General features: G+C 66.7%; 1 protein-coding gene and 1 non-coding gene across 2 annotated transcripts; both read left to right on the top strand.

Moving 5' to 3' along the window:
- The first annotated feature begins 4,471 nt into the window (after positions 1-4,471).
- On the top strand, positions 4,472-27,104 carry MYH7B (myosin heavy chain 7B). The gene is given in 44 exon segments (XM_029079699.2): positions 4,472-4,557; positions 5,288-5,523; positions 6,073-6,176; positions 6,854-6,997; positions 7,317-7,473; positions 7,805-7,832; positions 9,052-9,148; positions 11,357-11,380; positions 12,226-12,318; positions 12,611-12,674; positions 12,827-12,925; positions 13,225-13,331; positions 13,566-13,704; positions 13,901-14,019; positions 14,123-14,272; positions 14,358-14,528; positions 15,150-15,329; positions 15,626-15,758; positions 15,903-15,979; positions 16,447-16,534; positions 16,942-17,059; positions 17,294-17,417; positions 18,715-18,851; positions 18,966-19,221; positions 19,729-19,971; positions 20,533-20,709; positions 20,822-20,967; positions 21,126-21,216; positions 21,452-21,841; positions 21,966-22,065; positions 22,068-22,091; positions 22,188-22,306; positions 22,528-22,724; positions 23,532-23,881; positions 24,123-24,247; positions 24,365-24,480; positions 24,700-24,892; positions 25,036-25,239; positions 25,343-25,468; positions 25,616-25,786; positions 25,868-25,972; positions 26,167-26,262; positions 26,370-26,507; positions 26,795-27,104. Coding segments are annotated over 43 exon segments (5,832 nt in total). The 5' UTR covers positions 4,472-4,557; positions 5,288-5,432; the 3' UTR covers positions 26,816-27,104.
- MIR499 (microRNA mir-499) lies at positions 16,133-16,223 on the top strand. Its single transcript, NR_034713.1, has one exon. It is a non-coding gene; the product is annotated as a microRNA mir-499 (primary transcript).
- Positions 27,105-27,113: the final 9 nt, after the last annotated feature.

A 27,113-nucleotide genomic window follows, 5' to 3' on the forward strand; every position in this document is an offset into this window, starting at 1 on the left:
TGCCAACCCACTCACTACTCTCCCGCTGCCGTCTTGCTCAGCCCTTAGATGGTGAGCCCCCCGACCCGAGGGACAGGGACTGTGTTTAATTCCCACCTGGGAATTCTCTAGCAGTACTGAGTAGGGTGGTCAGTACACAGTAAACACTTCATAAATGCAATCACTACTCTTTTCCCTCCTACCTAGAATTCTCTCACCCTTCACATCCAGCAGGCCTCTCCCCATCTCCAAAGTCCATCTGAAATCACAGGTCCTCCAGGAGGCCTTTCTTAACATTTTCTAGGGGGGAAATGCCAGGCCTGGGAGTCAGAGGACCTGGGTTCCCATTCCGACTCTACCACTTGACCGTTGTGTGATCTTGGATAAGTCACTTCACTTCTCCATGCCTCGATTTTTCAATCCCTGCCCTCTCCCCTACTTAGACCGAAAGCCACTGGTGGGACAGAGACTGTGCCCAACCTGATTATCTCCTATCTTCCCTAGTGCTTGGAACAGAGTAAGCGCTTACCAGATACCACGATTACTGTTATCCATCTCCATCTCTCCTCCCTATCCCCCCCTTCCCGACTCCCCGCCCCGATGCCGCTTGAGCGCTCCGGTCGCACTTAAGCCCTTCGGTGCTCACGTCTTTCCAGAGCACTTACGCAGACATCTAACGCAACCTGTTACTTAAGCACTAACTTCTCCACCTATCCTAGGAGAGCAGCTTGATATGTGCTGCATGAAAAAAGGACCTAGAGGTCAGAGGAGACCAATGGAAGTACATGCATCCATCGGGCAGGACTGCGGTCCCAACTCCAGCAAGACACCGTGGAGACGTGACCATCAAAGGGGAAAACTGAGAGCGGTCCTTTCATCCTTTCATTCCCCTCGCTGCTGCTGCTGCTGCTGCTGCTGCTTCCGTCGACCCTCGCACCCACTTCCGGGAGCCCCGATTAGGGAGGGTGGGGAGTGCTCTGAGAACACACAGTAGTGGGGAAGCAAACGGGACGAGGGGCAGAAGATTCAGGAAGCGGACGGCAGTGGGGCGGGGGTTGCGTGGCCTGACTGGAAAGAGCCCCGGCAAGGGCCAGGGCAGGCGGGGTGAGGAGCGGGGCCGGGTCCCTCCTGGAGTGGGGAATGAAGGGACCGACTTTTACGAACCCAGACCACTCAGGACTTCAGAAGCAGCCCGGTGTATTCATTCAATTGTTCAACCGCCAAACTAACTCTCTTCCCCTCTTCAAAGCCCGACTGAGAGCTCACCTCCTCCAAGAGGCCTTCCCAGACTGAGCTTCCCCTTTTCCCTCTGCTCCCTCTGTGCCCCCCTTCACCTCCCCTCGGCTAAGCCCCCTTTCCTCCCTTGCCTTCTGCTCCCTTCCCCTCAGCACTGTGCTTTGTACATATTTTTATTACCCTATTTATTTTGTTAATGAGGTGTCCATCCCCCTGATTCGATTTATCGTGATTAAGTTGTATTGTTTTTGTCCATCCGTCTCCCCCGATTAGACTACAAGCCCGTCAGTGGGCAGGGGTTGTCTCTATCTGTTGCCGAATTGTACATTCCAAGTGTCTAGTACAATGCTCTGCACATAGTAAGTGCTCAATAAATACTACTGAATGAATGAACGCCTGTGTGCAGAACACTGTACTAAGCGCTTGGGATGTACAATTCGGCAACAGAGAGAGACCATCCCTGCCCAACCAAGGGCTCACGGTCTAAACGGGGAAGACAGATAACAAAGCAGAGCCAGTAGTCAGGCCTCGATACCATCAAGATAAATAGAATCACACATCTCTACACATCATTAACAAAATAAATAGAGTAATAAATAATATATACAAATACGCACAAGTGCTGTGGGGAGGTGGGATCAGAAGGTCTTGGCTCCTAAGGCCAGCTCCACCACCTGAATGCTGTGTGACCTTGGGCAAATCCCTTAACCTCTCTGTACCTCGGTTACCTCATCTGTTTAAAAAAAAAAAAAGGGGGATTAAGAGCGTGAGCCCAATCCGGGACAGGGACCGTGCCCAACCCGATTAACTGGGATCTCCCTCAGTGCTTAGAACAGCGCTCGGCACCTAACGCATAACAAGGACCGTACTTGATGATTAACTTGTGAGCCAAAACTCCGGCCCCCTCTCGCCCCGTCCAGGGCCAGGGCCACAGCTGGGGGCTAATGGTCCTGGGTGAGCCACGAGCAACTCTGAGGAAGAGGAGAAAGGAGAAGAAGGGCTGTGCGGGGCAGGGGTTGGGAGGAGGAGAGGAGGGAAAGAGGCGGGGTACTCATTCATGGAAACTTCCCTGAAATAGCTGCGAGTCAGCGACCTCCTATCTAATCAGCCAAAGCTGTAGCGGCTCCTGTCCTGGGACCGCTGTCAGTGGGAGCCGTGCGGGGATGGAGGCTGTCAGCACCCGGCCCCCGCCCCCGGCACACATCCCCAAATCTTCCGACGGGCCCCATCTCCATCCTACACACTCCCCCCTACCCCGACACATCCCCCGGCCCCGCGGCCTAAGGCGGCTTGTTCTACCCCTGAACCCGGGTGGGCTCAGGGACTATTAACATTCAGTATTTCCTAGTTTTCTTTGGCTCTCTTGACTCTGTACAAGATCGTGCACTCGTTCAATCGTATTTATTGAGCGCTTACTGTACGCAGAGCGCCGTACGTGCAACTTCTAAGCCTTCCTTATGGCTGAGATCTTCCCTCTGGGCGCGGAATCCCCATCGCCGCTCAATGCTGCCCAGTTTAGGTTCGATCGGGTGGTCTCTCGCTGTCCTTCCTGGGCTTCGCCTAACCTGGGACCCCGGGCTGCTCTGCCAATTTTCCAGAGGGGAATCCCGCTTTCCCGAGCTGGACCCGGGGCAGGAGAGACGGTCTCCACTGTGTCCTCTCCAGGTGGAGCCCTAGGGACCCGGGATCCCCGAGACCTCAAGTCTCCCCAACATCAATGCGCCGATTTTTCTCTTCCCCTTGGCAGGCTGGGTGCCCCACCCTTGTGCCGGGACCCAACGAGACTCCATCACGGCCCCCCTTCCCCAAGGACCCCCACCAGCTGGAACACTACTAATAATAATGACGACGGCATTTGTTAAACGCTTACTCCGTGCCAGGCACTGTACTGAGAGCCGGGGTCGATACGAGAGAAGCAGAGAGGCAGGGTGGCCTGGTGAAGTGAGCACAGGCCCGGGAGTTCGGGGACCTGGGTTCGAATCTCGGGCCCCCTGCTTGCCCGGCTTTGCGGGACCTCTTACAAGTGACTTGATTTCTCCGTGCCTCGGTTTCTTCAACTGAAATATGGGGATCCAATACCTGTTCTCCTCCCCCCTTAGACCAGGAGCTCCATGCGGGGCAGGGACTGTGTCCGACCTGATTATCTTGTATCTGCCCGAGTGTTTCGTACAGTGCTTAGCCCATAGTAAGGGCTGACTCAATCAATCGTATTTATTGAGTTCTCACCGGGTGCGGGGCACTGTACCCATCTCTTGGGAGAGTACAAGACAACAGAATTAGCAGACACGTTCCCTGCCCTTAACGAGCTTAGAGTCTAGCTGAAGAAATACCACGATGATTATTATTATTATTATTGTTGTTCAAGAGACTCAGAGCAGGAGGGCCCCCCACCCCACTGCATTTTCCCCTCCCCAATCCACCGCAGGAGAGGACGACCACCACACTGGCCCCGTTCTCCTTACCCGTTGCCCACTGGGACCAGAGATGGGTAGGACCTTGGGTCCAGAGCCGATGCCCAGAGAGGAGGCCAGAGGCTGAGTAAGTAATAATCATAATATTAATAATGGTATTTGTTAAGTGTCTACTCCGTGCCGAGCCCCGTAATAAGTGTCGGGGGAGAATCAGAATAACCGGGCTGGGCACGGTCCGTCTCTCAAACGGGGCTCGCAATCTTAATCCCCATTTTACAGACGAGGTCACTGAGGCCCAGAGGAGTGAAGCGACTTGCCCGAGGTCACCCAACGGCCAAGGGCGGAGCCGGAATTAGAACCCGGGTCCTTCTGACTCCCAGGGTCGGGCTCTATCCACCAGACCCTGCTGTTTCCCTCGAGTAGCCACAGTAGCCCCTTCACCGTCCACCCCGGACCACGGCTCGGAAGGGGTGGCCCCCTGAGGGGGAGGGGGGGGCAACTAGGGGAAACCCCCCATCTGGGAAGACGGGGGAGCCTGGAATCTCTGGACCAAACCGGCCGGTCCAGGGTCCGTCTCTTTCCGCGGGGGAAACCCGGAGCCCCTCATCTGCCTCCGAGACAGCCACCGGGGGACGGAGCCGCCCCCTCCCCTGAATCTCTCCGTCTCTCTCCCTGCGCTATCTCTGCGAGTCTGTGTCTGGGCTCCGCCTGACAATACAGTAAAAATAGATGGAGGCGGCACTGAGGGGGGAGATAAAAGAGAATTTGCCTTTTGTGTCAGTGGCCGGTGGCGGGCGGGCCGGCCCCAATGGGGGCCCGTGACACATGGGGATTGCTCACATAACTTTCTCTGCTGACCTTGACGGGGACAATAAAAGGGACCAGGAGCCCGCCGGCCCCCAGACTCTCGCTTCTGGGTCTCTGCACTGGGGTTGGTGACCACGGCGGCCCCGGGGCGAGGCGCGGGGTGGCACTCGGGTGGGTCCTGGGGGGGGGGGGCGAGGCCTATGGGTGAGTAGGTACGAGAGAATGTGTGCCGGGAGGCGGGCGGGTTCACGGGATGGGCGGAGGACCGCCTGCACACGTACTCCAGCGGACGGTATCTGTGCTTGGCACTGTGGATGTGTGAGCAGGGTGGGAGCTGGTATGTTCTGTAAAACCAGCCTTCTCTTCTTACCTGAGGAGAATCCCCTAGTCTTACCGGTTGGGAGCAGAAGTGGAAGCGGAGAGGGAGTCGGAGGACTGGGGGGAGCGGAGGGGATGGGGATGCGGGTGTGGGATTTGGCGGGCCCCCCCCGACCCAACTTCCATCCTGTGCTCTGGGTGGGTCGAACCAGGTCGGAAAGCCAAAAGAGAGTCGGGATAGGGGAGGGCAGGAGCCGGGAATCACGCTTGAGTGGCTGGAGGAGGAGGAAAATGAGGCGGAGGAGGAGGAGGAGGAGGAGGAGGAGGAGGAGGAGGAGGAAAATGAGGAGGAGGAGGAGGAGGAGGAGGAGGAGGAGGAGGAGGAAAACGAGGAGGACGACGACGACTATGACCACGATGAGGAGGAAGCTCTGACGGCCCCAGCTCAGAGCCCACCTCCCCCAGTCAGGCCCACGGGGCTCAGGTCCCGCTCAGGGTCCCGGCGGCAGGCACCTGATCTCCTCTTCCTTTCCCAGGCTGGGGAGTCGGCGCGCCGAGGAGACCCACCTCACCGAGGACACCCGGCCGGTAGCTCCCGTCTCTCCCCACTCACAGCTCCGCGGTTTCGTCTCCGGGTCCGTCTCTGCTCCGTCCGCTCCCCTTACCTCCTCCTGCTCTGCCATGATGGACGTGAGCGAGCTGGGCGAGGCCGCCGGCTACCTGCGCGTGAGCCACAAGGAGCAGGCCAAGCTCCAGCCCAGCCCCTTCGAAGGTGAGAACCGGGGAACGTGCGCTCACACGTGCCTATTCGTACTCACTCGCAAGCACCTGCACCCACACAGACGCGCGTGACACACTCATAGAGACCTCCAGGAGAAATATCTATTCCTCCACGTGTACACACACCTCCCCGCTGCTCGGAAGGGGTGGGTGGGTTGTGGATTGGACTCCATGGGCCTGACCGGTGGGGTGTGGCTGGAGGTCCCTGGGGTATTATGGCAGAGACCAGGCCCATCCCAATCCCCCCCACCCCCCACAAGCCCGTCACCCTAACCCGATGGGCAGGGAGCAGGCCGAGCTCAGTCGAGGACCAGCGGCCGGGTGGGGAGGAGCGCCGGGGGGAGGAGAGCGGCAGCTATCGGGTTCTGTTCCAGGGAGAAAACTACGTGGTGGCGTTCGAGGTGGACGTTGGGGGAGATCTTTCAGGGTGCCGGGGGGAGGTTGTTAAGGGGGATGTGACCGACGATCCCCCCCCCCCCCGGCCCCAAAGGGGCCGCCCCCACCCTGACCTAAGCCACGCGTGCCCTCCTCCCAACCCCAGGGAAGCGGCGGGCCTGGATCCCAGACGAGAAGGAGGCCTACGTGGAGGTGGAGGTCAAAGAGGTCTCTGGTGGGAGAGTTACCGTGGAGACCAGGGATAAGAAGGTGAGGCCGCACCCCATCCCCCGGAGCAGCTCCCTGCCCCTGGGCCTCCCCCGCCCCCACAGCTCAGGGCCGCCCCTCCCCACGGGCACTGACCCTGCTCCCCTTGAGAGCCGTTAGACGCGGAGACGCAGACACGTGCAGACAGATGCGTGGACACCCCCCGCCCCACCTCCCGTCCCTACCGAGCCGGGGACCTGGTGTTCGACCCGACCCCACGGCGGCCCGGGAGAGCACCAGAACGGGGAACTTTGGCAGGAGCACTGTGGGAGGAAGGGGTGGCTCGAAGGGCCTGGACTGGGGGTAGGGAAGAGGGGGAGAAGTGGGGGAAATGACCTGGATTAGGGGGTGAGTGGGGCAGGGGCAGTCTGGTCAGTGGTGGATGGGAGGGATTCAGAGAGGGGTCCAGGCTGTGGTTGCACGGGGCGACGGGAAGGGTTCAGGAGGGGTCCGGACAGCGGTAGCGGGGGGTTCGGGCAGGAACGGAGATAGGGCAAGAGCAAGAAGGTCCCGGGCTGGAGGGATCGGAGGAGTCCAGGAGGAGTCTGGCCCAAGACAGGGGCAGGAGGGATCCGGACGGGGGGGGCCGGGAAGAGTCCAGAGGGGTCCGGGCCGAAGGGCCCGGGAGAGTCTGGGGAGGGCCCGGGGCGGTTCCGAGCCGAGCTCCGCCGGGCCCGCAGATCCTGACGGTGCGGGAGGACGACGTCCAACCTATGAACCCGCCCCAGTTCGACACGGCGGAGGATCTGGCCACGTTGAGCCACCTGAACGAGGCTTCCGTCCTGCACCACCTGCGACGCCGCTACGCGCAATGGATGATCTATGTGAGGGGCCCGGCCGGGCCGGGGGGAGGGGTCGGGGCGGGGGCCCGGGTGGCTCCGGAGCTCCGCCGGGTGAGGCTCCCGGCACCGCGGCTCCCCCGCCACCCGACCCCACGGTCGCGATCGGGTTGCAACGTACCGAGATCCGGAATCGGCCGCCATCTCGGGGTCGGGTTGGTGGAGGTCGGGGGAGAAGGGAGGGAAGGGCTCCCAGTTTAGGGAGTGGGAAGAGATGGGGACCCGGGGCAGGAGGCGCCCGGGCGGGGAACGGGGTTCGGCGCCCGGCGGCCTGCGTCCCAGCCCTCTGCCTCTGCTTCCCCAGACCTACTCGGGCCTGTTCTGCGTGACCATCAACCCCTACAAGTGGCTGCCGGTGTACACGGCACCTCTGGTGGCCGCCTACAAGGGCAAACGCCGCTCGGAGGCCCCTCCCCACATCTACGCCGTGGCGGACAACGCCTACAATGATATGCTGCGAAGTAAGGACTGACCCCCTGTCTCCCACCCCCTCCCACGGCCCCCATCACCACAGGCACGTGGGCGGTGGGTGACGGCGGCCCGGGGCTGCCCGCGTCTCCGGGGCCTCTACGGATGGCACGAGACGGCCCCTTCCCGCCTCGGACACGGCGGGCCCCGCTCGCCCTCTGGGGCGAACCCCGTCCAGGGCCGCCAGCTCCCATTCGGCGCGGGGACCCGGGCGGCCTCAACCGGCCGTGAGGCCCGGGCCGGGGTCGGACGGCCGGGGTCGGGACGGAGGGCGGGGGGACCGGGGCCGGCCCGCTCCGGCCGACTCTGCCCCCTCCTCTGCAGATCGTGAGAACCAGTCCATGCTCATCACGTGAGTGTCTCCCCCGACCCGGGGGCCTGGGTCCCCGCCCCACACCGGGCACCCAAGGGGAGGCGGGGGGGCTCACGGCGGGGTTGCCGGCGACGCGGGGTCGGGGGGGGCCGGGAAGAACACGGCGGCCCACTCTCTTCCCCGGGACCCCGGCCGGGGCCCGGTTGACCTCGGGCTGGTTCGGGCCCGGGGCGGGACGGTGCACGGGGGCGGAGGGGCGGAGGGGCGGGGTAGGAGAGAGAGGAAGAGCCGGGAGCCCAGGGGGAGGAGATTTCCGCTCCCTGGACAACTGAGGCCACGGGCTAAATAAAGCACGGTCGGAGCAGCCCGCTGCCAGGAGCCCAGTGTGCCCTAATTTGGGTTTCAGCCCCCGTCTGACCCAGCCGCCCCCAGCTGCGGAGCCGGGGGGAGGGGGTGGGGCAGGAGGGGTCTGGGAGCGTGAGGTCCGGTCATCCCACAGCTCCTTGGGCTCCGGGCCAGTTGGCAAGCGGGTCCCGCTGTCCGAAGGGCACCTCCCGTCACCCCACCCCGCCGCCCCATCCTCCGCGATCACCTCATCCCGACACCCCGCCTCTCCCCATCACCCCGCGCTCCTGCGAGGGGCCACGCCTCCCCCACGTCTCCCCCCCAGCCACCCCACGCTCCTCCGCCGTCACCCCACGCACCTTCACAATCCCCCACCACCTCGCACGCTCCCCGTCGTCGTTCGGTCGGCCTGACCGAGCGCTTACGGGGCGCGGAGGGCCGTGCCGAGCGCTTGGAAAGTACCCAACGGCAGTCAAGAGAGACAGTCCCTGCCCACGACACGCTCACGATCTCTACACCCTCATCCCCACAGCGGCCAGTCACCCTGCAGCCCGAAGCCAGGCAGTCAGGACACTGCTGACCTTCTGGGAATTGGCCACTCACCCCGGGATTAAGGGTCGTCGGGAGGAGGGGGCGGGTGGACCAGGGCCCCGGATCCTTCCAGCAGCAGCTCAAGCTTGGGGGGCGGGGGGGGGAGGGGGCCCGAGCTCCCCAGCCCTCCCACCCCCAGCGGAGCCCGGCTTCCCCGGGTCTCCCGGTCGGCTGCGAACGGCAGCTAGGAGAGGTGGGCCGGGGAAGGCGGGGCGGCAGCGGGGAGGGCCGGGTCGGTGCGCGACCGGAGACGGGCGGCGGGGGTTGGTGGGGGGGGGGTCGGGGGCTCCCGCCAATGACGATGTGTTTCTGTTGCCCTAAGCGGCGAGTCGGGCTCTGGTAAGACAGTTAACACCAAGCGGGTCATTCAGTACTTTGCCGTTGTGGCCGCCCTGGGCGAGGGGCCGACCAAGAAAGCCGTAAGACCCCGGGCCCGGCCGCGTTGGCCGCGAGCCTCTGCTTTTCTCCTCTTCCCTCCCGCGTCTGCGCCCGGCCCCCTGAGCCTGTGCCCGCAGGACTCGGGCCCAAGCAAGGCTTGACCTGCCCTGACTCTCCGTCCAGCAGCTGTGCCGGCCGGGCCGGCCGCTGATGCCCCCTGGGGAGGAACCGGCTCCTCCTCTGCCGGAGGAGGCAGCGTCCCCCCTTCCCCCTTGCCCGTTAAGCCTTGCTGTGGGAGATTTTCGCTCGTTTTGGCTTTTTCCCGGAGCTGAGGACTTTGGGTTGTTTTCTTTCCCCTGTGGGGCCTTTTTGAATTTTTCCTTTTTCAAGTTTGCTTTTCTTGTTTTCCCCCTATTCTTCCTCCTCCGTCTGACTCTCCTCCCTTCCGTCTTCCCTCGTTTTTCCTTCCTTCGTCCTGGAGATGCAGATGGGTACGCCACAGAAAGTAAAAACTAGGCCAGACCACTGAGGAGTACAAAAAAAAAATGCAGGCTAGCAGCGATAAAATCAGGAAAGCCCAAGCGAAAGAACCAAAAACCCAAACCAAAACAGCCGCCACGGGCAAGGCTCACTTATAACGGGAAAGGGCGTTTCAAGTTCCACCCGCTGGAAGGAGCCAGACCGGGAAGGAAGGCACTAGGATAAACAATAATAATAATAATAACCCTTTTCGCACAGCGCTCTGCACAGCGTAAGCGCACAATGAACGAGAGTCAATCGAATAACCGGTCGACGCTCGAACGTACCCACCTGAGCTCTCGGGTCTCATCCGAACGGGAACACCGACTGCTGAGAATCGTATGGTTCCTAAGAGAGAGAGAGGAAACTGCTCAGTGTTGACCTAATGAGAATCGTGGTATTTCTCATACACCGACTCTGTGCCGAGCACTGTGACTAAGCCCCGGGGTAGGTACCAGATGATGAGGTCAGACCCCGTCCCCTCGGGGCTCACCGTCGAGGCAGCAGAGGCTCCGGGGGTTTCCGTCTCGGCCTCGCCCGCAGTGAGTGTTATTCCTCTTGAAGGGCGGCAGAGATTCTAGGCCTCGGAGCGGGACCCGCCCCGTCTGCGGGGCTCGGGTCCCTCCGCCCGCCGGGGCAGGCGGTCCCGAGGGGAAGGGGACATTGCGTCCGCTCTGGGCTTAACGGGGTTCACGGCCCCAACCTGCGGGAGCAGGGCTGGCCACGTTGAAGATGAGGAGGGGGAGGAGGAAGGGCAGGACGATGGAGATCTTGAGGTCGCGAGGGGAGGGGGACCGGGGCGGGGTGGAAGAGTGTCCCCGGAGGGGCACCTCTCCCTCCCCGCCTCCCTCGTCCTCTTCCTCATCCGACGTCTGCAGGGATCGCGGGTCAGAGGAGACGGCCGGGGGGCTTGGACGGGGGAGAGGGTGCGGAAAACTGGCCAGAGCCCCAACCCCATCTGAGAAACTCTAGGTCCAGGGGCCAGGGCAGAGCAGGCGGGGGGCAGAGATCTCAGGTCGGGAAGGGGAAACGCCAGACCCCAGCGGTCAGCTCCATCCATACTGGAAGGGCGGAGGGCGACAACCTCTCCAAGGGTTAGGGTGAGAGCCGTGGGAAAGGACGCCTGGGGGAAGACGTTTAATCTTCTTCCCCTAAGAGATTCCAGACACATCGTCTGTGTGGCCTCCGACGGGTCCTATTGGCAGGGGTGGAGAGTGGGCGGTGGGAACGGGGATCTGATTTTTTTTCCTTTCTTCTCCTTCCCTTTCACCTCATGGAGTCATTGCTTCTCTCTCTAGGATACCTGAAGCTCCCTAAAGAGGCCCAGGGCACGGCAAGGCCCGAGGCCAGGACTGGGGACGGGGCTAGGAAGCAGGGGGGAGGGCAGGGCCAGCGCTGGGGACAAGAGGCAGGATTTGGGACGGGGCAGGGGCAGTGACAGGACAAACCAGCCGCTTCAGCCATCCACCAAGCAATACACCAACCCTTCCGCCCTTTCCCCCTCCCTGTGTGGAGGCTGCCCTCTTCCTCCCCCTGCTCTTTGGTGTTTTCTTCTTTACCTTTGCTCTATTCTAATCCATTTAACTAGTCTTCCTGGTCTCAAATGGTTTTCTCCTCTCCTCCTCTTTTGGGACCGTTTGGTGACTAAATGTTAACTCCCTTTCCCCGGCCTCCCCGGGCTCCTCGCCTCTCCGTCTCTCACCTCTGTCTCCTTTGCTCTCTCGTTCTAGCAATTCTTGGCCACCAAGACCGGGGTGAGTAGGAGCTGGTGGGGCGGGGTGGGAGGCCGGGCCGGGGAGAAATATCAGGGCGGTGGGTGGGGGGTGTGACAGAGGGAGGAGGGCAAGGAGGGCAGAGGTGGGCCCCTCGGCACTTTTGGCGTTATAAGAATCCCCCGGTCCTCCTCTGACCTGGAGGCAGGGGACACCAACGTCCCCACCCCGTCTTCTCTCCCTCACCTATTACGTTCAGAGAGCTGTGTCTCCCGGGGGCGGAGGAGTGGTGTGCTGGGCACGGACCACCGTAAGGCACGCCCATCAGGTGCAGATTGCTGCATTTTCTTGGGCGCATATGATGGCCCAGTCGCTGCCCCTCCTAGAGCTTACAGTCTAATGGGAGAAACGGGCAGACTGAGATAACAGTTAGATACAACAGGAACAAAATAAAACCTAAATACAACGGGTGGTAAGAGAGGTAAGCAATACGATGACTAAAGGAACCACCAACTGAGTAGGTTAAACCCTCTGAGACTCACCGATATCCGTGCGAGGGCTGGGGGGGAAGACTGATGGAAGAGGTGGGGATCAAGGATCCTCTGGAGGTGGGATTCAAGAGGCGGGGAAGGGCACGAGGGTGAGGGGGATGGAAGTTGCCGGGCTGGGGCCGGGGGAGGGTGGGGTTCCCTCCACTGAAGACGGAGATGGGGGAAAAGGAGGAGGGAGAAGGGGAGGAGGCTCCGAGCAGCCTTTGGGTCCTCGATGGGGGCTGGGGAGACGAGTCACCCGGTTGTAGGGGCTACTCGGTCTGGGGCAGGGACACAAGGGCCTCCCCCCTCCCCCGCCCCGAGCCCCCCACCCCACTGAGACGGCCCCTCCCGCAGGGGACCCTCGAGGACCAGATCATCGAGGCCAACCCGGCCATGGAGGCCTTCGGCAACGCCAAGACGTTGAGGAATGATAACTCCTCCCGCTTTGTACGCGGTTGTTGGGGGACGGGACGGGGCGCCGGCTGGGAGGCCGGGATGGGGTGCGGGGTGGCTGGGCTGGGGCGGGGGGGGGGGGGGCGGCTCGGGGCTGCCTGTCGGAGGCCACCCCGCTCTGGTCAAGGTTATTGTGAAAGCTTCTCGAGAATCTCCGGGACCCCAGGTGGAAAGTGCCAGGCCTCCCCTTCCCTTTGCTCCCGGGATGAAAGGACTGGGGCACGTGTGGGGGAATACCCGTCCTCCTCGGGCCCGGGCCAACCTCTGCCCCTCCCCGCTCCCCCAGGGCAAGTTTATCCGCATCCACTTCGGACCATCCGGGAAGCTGGCATCCGCGGATATCGACATATGTAAGCCGGGCCCGGCGGGGCAGAGTCGGGGTTTGGCCCAGGAGGCGGGACCCGGGCTCACCACCTCTTTTCTTTTCCCACCTTTCCATCCCCGCCCCCCCTCACCCCGGCTCCCATCCCGGGCCCGACCCGGCCCGTCGTCCCTCTCTCAGACCTCCTGGAGAAGTCCCGGGTGATCTTCCAGCAGGCGGGAGAGCGAAGCTACCACATCTACTACCAGATCCTGTCCGGGAAAAAGCCCGAGCTACAGGGTCAGCGGGCCGGAGGTCACGGGCAGGCCGGGGCCCGAGGGCGGGCTGGGGGACACGAGCCGGGAAGGGTCCCTGGCGGAGTTACAAAGGCGCGACTGGGGAGAGGGTGAACTCCAGGACACGGTCAGCCCGTCGCGTCTGCGGCGGACTCCGCCGTGCCCGCCCGTAGCTTCTCTCCCAGTGGGCGCTCGACCGCTGGTGGGGGAGCCCGGCCGGGAATTGCCCCGGTCCCTGGGCCAGCCCTATGGGGACGCCCTCCCCGGGGCCCAGCCTGACGAGGCCTCCCCGATGCCCTGCAGACATGTTGCTGCTGCTCTCCCGGAACCCCTACGACTACAACTTCTGCTCCCAGGGCGTCACCACGGTGGACAGCATGGACGACGGCGAAGAGCTGATAGGGACTGACGTGAGGAAGGCGAGGCGGTGATGGGGGGGGGGGATGGGGGGAGGCGGGGATGGGGGGGGATGGGGGGAGGCGGGGATGGGGGGGGTGGGGGGAGGCCAGAACCTCACCCACTTGGAAGTGCGGGCCAGCCCCCACCTCGGCCCCTCCCTCTTGGCCTCCCGCCATCCCACGCCTCCGCCCCGCCCTCTCGGCCCCAGCCCCTGCCCCCCCCTCACTTCTGCCCCACTCTCACAGCACGCCATGGACATCTTGGGCTTCAGCGTGGAAGAGAAGTGCGGCAGCTACAAGCTGGTCGGGGCCCTCATGCACTTCGGCAACATGAAGTTCAGACAGAAGCAGCGGGAGGAGCAGGCCGAGGCCGACGGCACGGAGAGTGAGCGAGGGTCCGCCCCCGCGCCCGGGCCCACCGCCCCCCCCCCCCCGGCCCCGGCTTCTAGGGCCCCCGACCCCCGGCGTCCGGCTCCCGCCCGCTCCAAGCCACCGGCCGCCCGCCCCGTGCCGGTGGCCCCAAGTCCCCCCGCGGCCCCCGCCCTCCTGACCCGCGGGCGGCCCGGCCCCCTCGCCCCCAGGTGCCGACAAGGCGGCCTACCTGATGGGAATCAGCAGCGGGGACCTGGTCAAGGGCTTGCTGCACCCACGCGTGAAGGTCGGGAACGAGTACGTGACCAAAGGGCAGAACGTGGAGCAGGTGAGCGGGACCCGGGAGGCCAAGGGGCCCGGAGAAGGAGCCCCGGTGGCCGGCTCCGGCCGGGTCTCTTCCTCCTCCCCCCTGACCCTGGCCCCTCGCACAGGTGATCTTCGCCGTGGGGGCTCTGGCCAAGGCCACGTACGACCGGCTGTTCAAGTGGTTGGTGACCCGCATCAACAGGACCCTGGACACCAAGCTCACGCGACAGTTCTTCATCGGGGTCTTAGACATCGCCGGCTTCGAGATCTTCGAGGTGGGCCGGCCCGCCGCGGCCGGGCGGGAGGGCCGGGCCGCCGGCGCGGAGCCCCCCTGAGGCCTCGCTGTCTGCCTCTCCCCAGTTCAACTCTTTCGAGCAGCTGTGTATCAACTTCACCAACGAGAAGCTGCAGCAGTTCTTCAACCACCACATGTTCGTGCTGGAGCAGGAGGAGTACAAAAAGGAAGGGATCGAGTGGGAGTTCATCGATTTCGGCATGGACCTGCAGGCCTGCATCGACCTCATCGAGAAGGTGAGGGCGGGGACGGGCCCCCGGCGTCCGGCCGCGGCAGCCCCGGGGCGGGGGCCGGGCCGGACCGAGGAACGGCACGGCCCGGCCCAGCGAAAAGAGCAAGGGCCCGGGAGTCGGAGGGTCCGGGTTCTAATCCCCGCTCCGCTCCTTGCCTGCGGTGTGAACTCCGGCAGATCGTTGAGCTTTTCTCTGCCGCAGCGAGCTCGTCTAGAAGACGGCGACTGAGGTTGTGGGTCCCACGTGGGACACGGACTGTGTCCGACCTGTCATGGGTTCTAATCTCGGCTCCGCTTGGGCCAATCACTCAACTTCTCTGCGCCTCGGTCGCCTGATCTGTAAAAAATGGGGATGAAGACCGTGAGCCCTACATGGGACGATCTGATGACCCTGGACCCGCCCCAGCGCTTAGAACGGTGCTTGGCACAGAGGGTGCGCTTAACAAACACCGACGTTATCGTCATCTACCTCGGCGCTCAGTACGGGGCCTGGGCCAGAGTGAGCACTTAACACAGACCCTGTTAAAAAACGCAAAAAGAGAGCGGACCGGGGCCACCAGCCCCCCGCCCGGCTTGGCCCCCGGCCTGGGCTCCAAACCGACCCTCCTCGCTCACCCGCTCCCAGCCCCTGGGGATCCTGTCCATCCTGGAGGAGGAGTGCATGTTCCCCAAGGCCTCTGACGCCAGCCTCCGGGCCAAACTGTACGACAACCACGCCGGCAAGTCCGCTCACTTCCAGAAACCGCGTCCTGACAAGAAGCGCAAGTTCGAGGCCCACTTTGAGCTGGTGCACTATGCTGGAGTGGTACGTCCTGCAGCCCCCCCGACCCCGGCCCCGGCCCCCGGGGCACCGAGCCCCGCAGCGGAAGCCGATGGCCCGACGCCCACCCGAGGACCTTCTAGACCGGGGGGCGTGGCGGTTGCCGGGAACTGGAGTCGGGCAGTTGCTCTGAGGCCGGGCCCCGGTCCCCCAAGCCCCAAATCCCTCTAAGAGGGAGGGTGTCCACGGTGGGCGAGGGGGGTGAGGAGCGGACGGGTCCGGCCCTCCCTGGTCCTCGGCGCCGCCCCAGTCGTCGGTTGCGGTCGGGGCGGGCCCCGCAGGTGCCGTACAGCATCGTGGGCTGGCTGGAGAAGAACAAGGATCCTCTGAACGAGACCGTGGTGGCCGTGTTCCAGAAGTCCCAGAACAAGCTTCTGGCCAGACTCTACGAGAGCTACGCCGGCTCCTACTCAGGTGGTTCGGGACGCCCGCTGCCTCCCTCTCCCCGTCAGCACTCGACCCCCCCTCCCCCCCCCACCGGCCCCGGGTAGAGGGGGAGGGGAGGGTCCCCGTCCCGGGGGAACGGGATCCCCGGCTGACGGGATACGTGCCCTGCAGCCGAGCCCCCGAAGGCGGGAGTAAAGGAGAAGAGGAAGAAGGCGGCTTCGTTCCAGACGGTGTCTCAGCTCCACAAGGTGACGGCCCCCCACCCCAGCCCAGGGGCAGGGACCCCACCGGTCCCGGCAGGCGGCGGGGACGGCGGGTAACACGGTAGCTTCACGTCCCTCGGGGGACCGGAGGGCTCCCGGCCCCTCCCCACACGCTCCCAGATGCCCCGCCGTGCCTTCAGCCTGGGGGGGCAGCGGTTAAGACTTGTAGTGATGTTTAGCTCATCTCCACGTGAACATCACTGCAAGTCTGTGCTGCTTCTCCCCTCCTCCCTGCCGTCGGAGCTGCAGTTCCAGGGGCCCGGGGAGGTCGGCCCGAAAGCCGGAGGGCCCGGGGTGAAAGGGCCCTGGGGCGGGGATCTGGCTCCACCATCCGACCCCCCAGATCCAGGAGCCGGGGTGGGCTCTGGGCAAGGGGGGGAGGAAGGGGGCTTCCACCCCTGCCCTCCTCCCCAGCCCCGCCTCACCCCCGCACTCCCTCTCTCGGCCCCCAGGAAAACCTGAACAAGCTGATGGCCAACCTGAGGGCCACCCAGCCACACTTCGTCCGCTGCATCATCCCCAACGAGACCAAGACCCCCGGTACCGGCCGCCCGCCTACTGGGGCGCTGGGGGAGGGACGGCTGTGGCCGCTGCCGCTCGCTCGGGGCGGGGGGCGGGGGGCGGGAGAGACCCGGCCGCTCGGCCCCGGGGGCGTCCCGGGGAAGGAGAGACACCGAGCCGTCCCGGGGGAGTAGACAGCCGCTGGTTTGTGGGCGAGTGGTCCCGGGGGAAGACAAATGGACTTCTTGGGGCTGCTACGTGGCGAGCCCAGCCGGCCCCCGCCCCCAGCTCCCCACGGACACACACACACACACACACACCCCAAACCCGGTTCCCCTCCTTGACCCTCCAGTCCCCGCCCGAGGCCAGAGACTGGGGGGGGAGGCCAGGGGCCTGGCGTCAAAGAGGGAGGTCTCTGAGCCCCTGTCCGGTCCCCCGTCCCCCAGGGACCATGGACGCCTTCATGGTGCTGCACCAGCTCCGCTGTAACGGGGTGCTGGAGGGAATTCGCATCTGCCGCAAGGGCTACCCCAACCGCATCCTCTACGCCGACTTCAAGCAGCGGTGAGACCCCCTCCCCGAGCCCCGAGCCCCTCCCCCCCCGCCCGCCGCAGACCCCACACCCGCAGCTGGGAGACGAGGCGGGGACTCCCGACCCGGCCCCGTCCGCCGCCCAGCCGGCGCCCGCCCCGTCGAGCTGGAGCCGGGGCCCCGTCACCTCTCCGACCCTCTTGCCGGGTTCCCCGGCTCCCTCCGCCACCGCCCTCCCCCGCGCCGACCCCTCGCCGCCTCCCACAGGTACCGCATCCTGAATCCCGGGGCCAGCCCGGACGACAAATTCGTGGACAGCAGGAAGGCCACGGAGAAGCTGCTGGGCTCCCTGGACCTGGACCGCACGCAATACAAGTTCGGTCACACCAAGGTCAGAGGGCCCGAGGGGAAGCGGGGCCGGATGTCGGGGCTAGGCCGAGGGCGGGGAGCCCGGAGGGCAGCGGGTCAGCGTTTTAGCATCCCCTCCCTCAACCGGGGGCTCCTTGAAGGCAGGGACCCGATCCCCTACTCTCTCTGTACTCTCCCAAGCTAAGTCCAGCGCTCTGCACGCAGCGGTCTCCCCGAACGGTGCTCCGCCTCTGGCCGGGCCCGGGGCCCGCAGAGCTTTGGTGGGTCTTTACCTTGCGTGGCTCGGTGGGAGGAGCCTGGGCCTCGGAGTCAGAGGTCATGGGTTCGACTCCCAGCTCTGCCACTTGCCGGCTGGGTGACTGTGGGCAAGCCGCTTAACTTCTCTGTGCCTCAGTGACCTCCTCTGTGAAATGGGGATTAACTGTGAGCCTCTCGTGGGACAACCTGATTACCCCGTATCTACCCCAGCGCTTAGAACAGTGCCCCGCACATAGTAGGCGCTTAACAAATACCGACATCATTATTATTATCCGTCCTCAGCGCGGCCTGGGTCGGCCCGGGCGCCGGTCAAGACCCGTGGGAGAAGGCGGCGTGTCCGTCTCAGCTGGGCAGGCCTGGGAGGGGGCGGCCGGCTCCCGGCTAGTCGGTCCGGGCTAAGGGCCGCCGCCGCCCTGACGGTCGTGACGGGGACGCCGGTGCCGTCACCCCCCTCGCTGCTTCCGCCGTCCTAATAATGATCATACCAATAGAGAAGCAGCGTGGCTCAGTGGAAAGAGCACGGGCTTCGGAGTCAGAGGTCATGGGTTCGAATCCCGGCTCGGCCCCCTGTCGGCCGTGTGACTTTGGGCGAGTCACTTCACTTCTCTGTGCCTCAGTTCCCTCATCTGTAAAATGGGGATGAAGACCGTGAGCCCCACGTGGGACAACCTGATTCCCCTGTGTCTACCCCAGCGCTTAGAACAGTGCTCGGCGCACAGTAAGCGCTTAACCAATACCAACATGATTATGATTATTAACGGTACTTGCTGAGCACTTACTACGTGCCAAAGACCGAACTAGGCACCGTTCTATGAGTCGATCAGGTCGGACCCAGTCCCCGTCCCCCCTGGGGCTCATAGTCTCGAGCCCCGTTTTACGGATGTGGTCCCCGAGGCCCAGAGTGGTGAAGTGACGGCCCCAGGTCACCCAGCAGGCACGCGGTGGAGCTGGGATTAGAAGCCCGGTCCTCCCGACTCCCGGGCCCGGGCTTCCGTCCACTAAGCCGCGCCGCTCCCCTCCTCGGCTCTTTCCCTTCCCCTCCCGGCTGCGTCCGGCCCCAGGTGTTCTTCAAGGCCGGGCTGCTGGGGGTCCTGGAGGGGATGCGGGACCGACGCCTGGCCAAGATCCTCACGCTGCTGCAGGCCCACAGCCGCGGCTGCCTCATGCGCGTCCGCTACCGGCGGCTGCTCAGCGGCAGGTGGGCCACCGGCGGCGGCCTGGGCGGCCCGCGCGGGATCGGGGGGGGGGGAGGGACGGGGCAGCCCTCCGCCCCGACCGCCCCCGACCCCCGGCGCCCCGTCTCCCCCGGCAGGGACGCCCTCCACACCATCCAGTGGAACATCCGGGCCTTCAACGCCGTCAAGAACTGGTCCTGGATGCGGCTCTTCTTCAAGATCAAACCGCTGCTGCGCTCGGCCCAGACGGAGCAGGAGATGGCGGCCCTCAAGGAGGAGGCCCGACGCGTCGGGGAGGCCCTGCGGAGGGCCGAGGCCCAGAGGAAGGAGCTGGAGGAGAAGCAAGTCACCATGACCCAGGAGAAGAATGACCTGGCCCTGCAGCTGCAGGCGGTGAGGACCGCTGAGAGGGAGGGCTCCCCCCAAATCCCCTCCGACCCCGGGGCGGGGACAGGCGGGGACAGCGGGGGATGGCGAGTCAGGAGCTGGAGGCCCGGTTCCTTCTTTGTCCTGCTCTCCCCCCGGGCAAGCCGCCCATCCTCTCTGAGCCTCAGTTTCCCCCTCTGCAAAAGGGGGATCCTAACAGCCACCTCCCGCTGCCGGCGCGAGGCTAACGTGACGACGAAACGGGACCGGTGTGCACGTGCTCCGGGAAAGAGGAAAAAAAAAATCTAAGCGTCATCCGCACGCCAAGCGTTACGGTCATTATCCTTTTGCCCGCCGATTTCCTCGAGCGTAGGGACTAGGTTCCCTATTCTCCGAGCTCCGGGCGACGGTGGGGGCGTGGGGTGGGATCCTACCCTCTGATGTCTGCCAGTCTTGGGCTTCTGCCTGGCTCTTTGGGGGGGGGGGATCCCGGGCCCCCACCAGCCCCGCCCTCCCCCCTCCCCCCTCTCCCAGGAGCAGGACAACCTGGCGGACGCAGAGGAGCGCTGCCATCTGCTCATCAAGTCCAAGGTGCAGCTGGAGGCCAAGGTGAAGGAGCTGAGCGAGAGGCTGGAGGACGAGGAGGAGATGAACTCGGACATGGCGGCACGCAAGCGGAAGCTCGAGGACGAGTGCTTGGAGCTGAAGAAGGACATCGATGACCTGGAGCTGACCCTGGCCAAGGTGGAGAAAGAGAAGCTCGCCACCGAGAACAAGGTGAGGGGAGAGCGTGGGGCGGGTCGGAGGCCCGGGGGACGGAGCGCGCCGGGGTCGGCGAGACCGGGCCCGGGGATCGGGGGAGCCCGGATGCGGATCCGTCGACCCCGCTCCCCCGAGCTGGAGCTCCCTCTCCTCTCCGTCGGCGGGGCGCAGCTGCCCCCGCCACCCCAGCCAGGCGGCCCTCCCCGGGGCCACGTTCCTCACCCTGGGCCAACTCGCCGGTCGCCCGCAGCACTTGCGTATTCACCCACCTTCATCCGTTCCTTATTTCTTCAGCACTCTGCAATCGCATTCTCGATCATTCTACCACTCACACCGTCAGTAAACGTTTCTCCCTCCCGAGCCCGAAGCTCCGAGGGCAGGGACTGCATCTTCTGCTTCCGTTGGACTTTCCCGACCGCCCAGTGCCAGGTCCCGCACGAGGCAGGCGGGGCCCCGCCTCAAAGACCGCGTAGACCCTCGAGGTTCGGGTCTCATTCCTACCCGTCCACTCTTTCCCACGGCGCTCTGCGGGCTGAAAGGACTCGATCCTATTACCGATCCCATTTATTATTCCAGGGCAAGAATCTTCTGGAGGAGATGGCAGCGAGGGACGAGACCATCGCCAAGCTGACCCTGGAGAAGAAGGCCCTGCAGGAAGCCCACCAACAGGCCCTCGATGACCTGCAGGCCGAGGAGGACAAGGCCAACACGCTCGGCAAGTCCAAGGTCAAGCTGGAGCAGCAGGTGGATGATGTGAGTAAAGCTGGGAGGGGTTCTCCTGGGGGGATGAGGGGAGATGGGGTGGCGGGGAGCGGGCGGGCGCCTCCGACGACGGGCCGGTCCCCCCCCCGTCCCTCCCCCGCAGGCCGAGAGCTCCCTGGAGCAGGAGAAGAAGCTGCGGCTGGAGCTGGAGCGAAGTCGTCGCAAGCTGGAGGGAGACCTGAAGCTGACACAGGAGTCCGTCATGGACCTGGACAATGACAAGCAGCAGCTGGACCAGAAGCTCAAGAAGTGAGCGGAGCAGAGGGCGGTGGTCCCAGAGATTGGGGGGGGGGGGGGGAAATGGGAGGAGAGGGGTAGGGGGGATGGATGGGGCGGAGAGAGGGCTGGCACTCCCGCCCTCTCTCCCTCACGCCCCCCCCCCCCCACCCGCTTCCCGGCCCCCGCAGGAAAGACTTCGAGCTGAGCCAGCTGAACTCACGCCTGGAGGACGAGCAGGTGCTCGGCTCCCAGCTGCAGAAGAAGATCAAGGAACTGCAGGTGTGTGTGGCGGGGGGGCGGGGGACGGGAGCAGAGGTAGGTGGGGGGAGGGCAAGGCTGTAGGCCGGTTCCGGGCAGGGAAGGTGTCTGTCAGAGCATCCTCTTCCAAGCGCTCGGCACGCCGGAAGCTCCAGATAAATACGAAGGAACGAAGGAACGAAGGGAGGCCCCCGTCCCTCCGCCCCCGGCACCCTGCGCGGTCCCCCCGACCCCATCCTTTGCCCCCCGCCGCCAGGCCCGCGCGGAAGAGCTGGAGGAGGAGGTGGAGGCGGAGCGGGCGGCCAGGGCCAAGGTGGAGAAGCAGCGGGCCGAGGTGGTCCGCGAGCTGGAGGAGCTGAGCGAGCGGCTGGAGGAGGCCGGCGGGGCCTCGGCCGTCCAGCTGGAGCTGGCCAAGACGCGCGAGGCCGACTTCCTGCGGCTGCGGCGGGACCTGGAGGCGGCCGCCCTGCGGCACGAGGCCACGGCCGCCGCCTGGCGCAAGAAGCACGCGGACGCGGCCGCCGAGCTGGGCGAGCAGGTGGACAGCCTGCAGCGCGTCAAGCAGAAGCTAGAGAAGGAGAAGAGCGAGCTGAAGATGGAGGTGGACGACCTGGCCTCCAACGTCGCCCACCTCGCCAAGGGCAAGGTGGGCGGCCGGCGGGAGGGGCCGGAGGGACGCGGGGGCGCGCGCCCCTTTGCCCGGCGCCTCGGCCCCGAGGAGGGACCGTGGCGGAAGGGCACAGGGGCCTCCTCCTCCGCCCCGCCGCCAGGCCAACGCGGAGAAGCTGTGCCGGACCTGCGAGGACCAGCTCGGGGAGGCCAGGGGCAGGGCGGACGAGCTGCAGCGGCAGCCTGGCGGACTGACCGCCCAGCAGGGCGGCTGCAGACGGAGAGCGGTGAGCGGGGGGGCCCGGGGGTCCGGGCGCCGCCGGAGGGGGGGACGGCCGGTCCCCTCCGGCCCCTCTGACGGGACTCCTCCAACCCCGTCCCAGGGGAGCTGAGCCGCCGGCTGGAGGAGAAGGAGTCGCTCGTCAGACAGCTGGGCCGAGGGAGGGCCGGCTTCGCCCAGGCCCTGGAGGAGCTCAAGAGGCAGCTGGAGGAGGAGACCAAGGTAGGGCTGGCCGGCCACGGGGAGCCCGGCCGGCGGTCACCCGTACGTGCCCGGCGCTCCCGGGGCGCGGGGGGCCGGCCGCGGGCTCGGGGGAGTAGCGTCTCACGGCGGACGCGTCCCCCGCCCCCGGCGAGCCTGCGGACCGGAGGGGGGCGGAGGAGGAGGGAGGAGAGGGCCGGAGGCGGCGGCCGCCCCGACTCACCCTGCCCACCGCCGCCCAGGCCAAGAGCTCGCTGGCCCACGCGGTGCAGGCCGCGCGCCACGACGGGGACCTGCTGCGGGAGCAGCTGGAGGAGGAGGCCGAGGCCCGGGGGGAGCTGCAGCGCTGCCTGTCCAAGGCCAACGCCGAGGTGGCGCAGTGGAGGGCCAAGTACGAGGCGGACGCCATCCAGCGCACCGAGGAGCTGGAGGAAGCCAAGTACGTCTCTCCCTTACCTCGCTCCGCCCCCCGGTCACCCCGACCCCTCTCCCTCGCCCGCCGTCCGTGACCGTTGAGCAGACCCTGGGGGTTAGGCACCCGACGGGTCACCGAGCCGGGGGGTTACCTCGGCTGGATCCCGGGGAACAGGGAGAGGAGGGGAAAACCACCGTTCCCGTCCTCGAGGAGCTTCCGGTCCGACGGGGGGGGGGAAGGGCCGGGAGCGGGGCCGGGAGCGGGCGGGCGAGAGAGCCGTCGTACGGGCCGGCAAGAGGACGACAGAAACACGGCGGCCGACGGCGAGGGTACGGAGCAGACTGACCCGGCGACGCCCACCTGAGCGCTACCGTAGATCGTGGTTGGCATTGGACCCTCCCGCGCGATTAGTACGGTGCTCTGCGCACACGAAGCGCTCCACAAAACCCAACCGAAGGAACGAATTAACGAGGTCGGGATGGCTCTGGGGAGGCCTCCCGGAGGAGGCGGGAGGTCTGGCGGACTTAAGGGAGGAGGGAGTTCCCGGCAGGGGGAAGGTGTGAGCAAGGGCGTTGCAGATGGGAGAGTGGAGGGGGAGGGCCGGCCAGAAGCCTCGAGCGCGAGCTGGGGGACGGTGGGAGAAGAGAGAGGAAAACGGACGAGACGAGAGACGGCGGGGAGACCGGAAGCCTCGACGCGGGGCTCCGTCTGATGAGGAGGAGGGGGGGAAGGCGCCGAGCCAGGTCGGGGACGACGTATCGGGGCGACCGTCGCCGCCCCCCGAACCCGAGCCTCCTCTCCGAGCCCCCTGACCGAGCCCCGGCCTCCCAGGAAGAAGCTGGCGGCCCGGCTGCAGGAGGCGGAGGCGGCGGTCGAGGCGGCCCACGCCAAGGGCTCGTCGCTGGAGAGGACCCGGCAGCGGCTGCAGACGGAGCTGGAGGACGCGACCCTGGAGCTGGGCCGGGCCCACGCCGCCGCCGCCGCGCTGGACAAGAAGCAGCGCAACTACGAGCGCGCGCTGGCCGAGGGCCGGCAGAAGCAGGAGGAGACGCGGGCCGAGCTGGAGGCGGCGCAGAAGGAGGCCCGAGGCCTCAGCTCCGACCTCTTCCGCCTGCGCAACGCCTACGAGGAGGCGCTGGAGGCCGGGGAGACCGTGCGGCGCGAGAACAAAAACCTGCAGGGTGAGGCGGGGGGGGGGGGCCCCCCGCCGTCCCCCTCCCGCTCGCCGGGGCCGCCGAGGAGGCCGGGGACGAGACGGGAGATGGGACGGGCGGTCTGACCCGCGGGACGGGGCCGGTTGGGGGGCGGGGGGGGGGGTCTTGGGGACTCGTCGCCTTCCCGGGGCCGTGGCGGGGGCCCGGGCTCGGCGCGGTCCGGTGAGGGGTGGCCTCTGACCGGAGTCCCGCCCCCGCCCCCCGGCAGAGGAGATCGCCGACTTGACGGACCAGGTCGGAGGCAGCAACAAGTGCCTGCACGAGCTGGAGAAAGTGAAGAAAGCGCTGGAGGGCGAGAAGAGTGAGACCCAGGCGGCCCTGGAGGAGGCCGAGGTCAGGGGAGGCGGGGGCCGAGGGGCGGCCGGGAGGGATCCCCTGGCAAGCGGGGGGCGGGGGGGGGGCTCTGGCTGATCCCCGGCCCCCCCCCCGGCGTCCGCCCCCACCCCCCAGGGCGCCCTCGAGCACGAGGAGAGCAAGACGCTCCGGATCCAGCTGGAGCTGGCCCAGGTCAAGGCGGACGTGGAGCGGAAGCTGGCCGAGAAGGAGGAGGAGCTGGATAACCTCAGGTGAGGCGGACCGAGGACCACAGAGTCGCCGGCGCGGGGGCCCCCCCGGCCTCCCCGCCGGTCCCCCCGCGACACCGGGGCCCGCCACGCAGGCCACCCCGGCTCTTCCCGGGTCGGGGGGGGGGGATCTGGGGCCGGACGGCGGCAGGGGGGGCCCGGGCTCCGGCCCCCTCCCCGGGCCGGAGGTCAGCCTCCCCCCTCCGGCGGCGTCCCACACAGGAGGAACCACCAGCGGGCCGCCGACTCCATGCAGGCGTCGCTGGAGGCCGAGGGCCGGGCCCGCGGGGAGGCCGTGCGGCTGAAGAAGAAGATGGAGGGGGACCTGAACGCCATGGAGATCCAGCTGGGCCACGCCCACCGCCAGGCTGCCGAGGCCCAGAAGGCCGGGCACCTGCTGCAGGCCCAGCTCAAGGTGGGCGGCGGGGGGCGGCCCGGACCTCGAGGGAGCCCAGCGGTCCGCGGGGAGTCGGGGGGCCGAGAGGGCGACGGGACCAACGGGAGGGGCCGGGCGCGGGGCGGTGACCCCGCTCGTTGCACCCCCCCCCGCCCCTGAAGGACGCGCAGGCCGAGCTGGGGGACGCGCAGCAGCGAATCGAGGAGCTGCAGGAGCAGGCGGGGACCCTGGAGCGAAGGAACGCGCTGCTGCTGGCCGAGGTGGACGAGCTGCGGGCGGCGCTGGAGCAGGCCGAGCGCGGGCGCAGGCTGGCCGAGCAGGAGCTCCTGGAGGCCACCGAGCGCGTCAACCTGCTCCACGCCCAGGTCCTGGCGCCGGGGCCCCGGGCCTCCCGCCCCCGTCCCTCCCCCCCCCCCCCGGCCCCGGCCCGCTGAGAACGAGCCTCACGGCTCCCTCCGCCTCCCACAGAACTCGGGGCTCGTCAACCAAAAGAAGAAGCTGGAGGCGGAGGTCTCGCAGCTGAGCGGGGAGGCGGAGGAGGCCCTGCAGGAGTGCCGGGACGCGGAGGAGAAGGCCAAGAAAGCCATCGCGGACGTGAGGACCCGACCGAGGAGGGGGCCGGGCGGGCCGGGGCCGAGCCGAAGGGGTCGTCCGGCGGAGGAGCCCGGGCTGGGGAAGGGCGACGCGGGGAGGGCTCGGGGGCGGGGCCGGGGCCGACCCGAGGCGACCCCCTCCCCCCAGGCGGCCCTGATGGCCGAGGAGCTGAAGAAGGAGCAGGACGGCGGCGCCCACCTGCAGCGGCTGAAGAAGAACACGGAGCAGACGGTCAAGGACCTGCAGATGCGCCTGGACGAGGCCGAGCAGGTGGCCCTCAAGGGGGGAAAGAAGCAGATCCAGAAGCTGGAGGCCAAGGTCAGCGCCCGCCGCCCCCGTGGGGGTCTCTGCCGGCCTCGCCCGCCGCCGGCCCTGAGCCCCGCTCCCCCGCCCCCGCAGGTGCGGGAGCTGGAGGGGGAACTGGACGGAGAGCAGAAGAAGAACGCCGAAGCCCAGAAGGGGCTCCGCAGGTCCGAGCGCAGGATCAAGGAGCTCATCTACCAGGTGAGCCCCCCCCGGCCCGGGCTCCTTCCTCACCCCCCGGCCCCCCGGCTCCGCTCCGGCCCCCCGCCCCGGGGCGAGGGACCCGCCGGTCACCGCCCGGGGTCGGGGGGGGGGTCGGGGGGGTGGGGGGGCGCCCGGTCGGGCGGAGCGGGCGAGGGGCCCCGCGGGACCCGTCTGACCCCGGCGGGCCGCAGGGCGAAGAGGACCGGAAGAACCTGGCGCGGATGCAGGATCTCGTCGACAAGCTGCAGAGCAAAGTCAAGAGCTACAAGCGCCAGTGCGAGGAGGCGGTGAGCGCCGGGGGGCTCCTCCACGCGGGCGCTGACGGGGCGGGGGGAGAGCCCCCGTGGGGAGGCGGGAGGGGCGGCGCCGACTCCGAGCCCCCGCCCCCTCACAGGAGCAGCAGGCCAACTCCAACCTGGCCAAGTACCGCAAGGTGCAGCACGAGCTGGACGACGCGGAGGAGCGGGCCGACATCGCCGAGACGCAGGCCAACAAGCTGCGGGCCCACACGCGCGACGCGCTCGGCGCCAGGGTGAGCGGGGCCGGCGGGGGCCGCGGGGGCCGGGTCGGCGGGAGCGGGGTCCTCGGGCACGGGCGAGGGGGGAAACGGTCGCCTCGCTCCCCGTCTCCGCAGCGGGAGGAGTGAGGCCGCCCCGACGGCCCCGACCCCGGCCCCCGCGCCCACCAGCGAGAGCCGGAGGGGCTTCGGCCGCGACGGCGGCCCCCCGCCGGGGCCCGGGCGGAAGGCCTGGTGAATAAGGACCGTCGACGCTGCCTCGTTTAAAATAAAGTTCTTTAATGGTTTCCATTTTCTTTTAGCCGGTGTCAATCCGTTCGTGAAACGTGGCAGACCCGGCCCCGTCTGCGCATACGCGGAGGCGGGGTCGCGGCGGCGGGGAGAGAGTTCGCGGGCCCTGTACCGCGCGGGTCCGGCCCCCCGGGGAAGCGGACCCCACGGGCCGGGGGGCGCGCGACGGAGGGGAGCTCTTGCTCCCCTCGGGCCCTGAGGTGCAGAAGGCGGGGGGAGAACACAGGCCCGGGGGGCAATCGGAGCCCCCGGGCCCCCACCCCCCGCGGGATACAACCACCCCGGCCCCAGAGGTCCCGGAAGGAGGCGGTCACCGCCGGCCGCGAGCGG

The sequence above is a fragment of the Ornithorhynchus anatinus genome, chromosome 15 (assembly GCF_004115215.2).
Source record: "Ornithorhynchus anatinus isolate Pmale09 chromosome 15, mOrnAna1.pri.v4, whole genome shotgun sequence".
Classification (NCBI taxonomy): Eukaryota; Metazoa; Chordata; class Mammalia; order Monotremata; family Ornithorhynchidae; genus Ornithorhynchus; species Ornithorhynchus anatinus.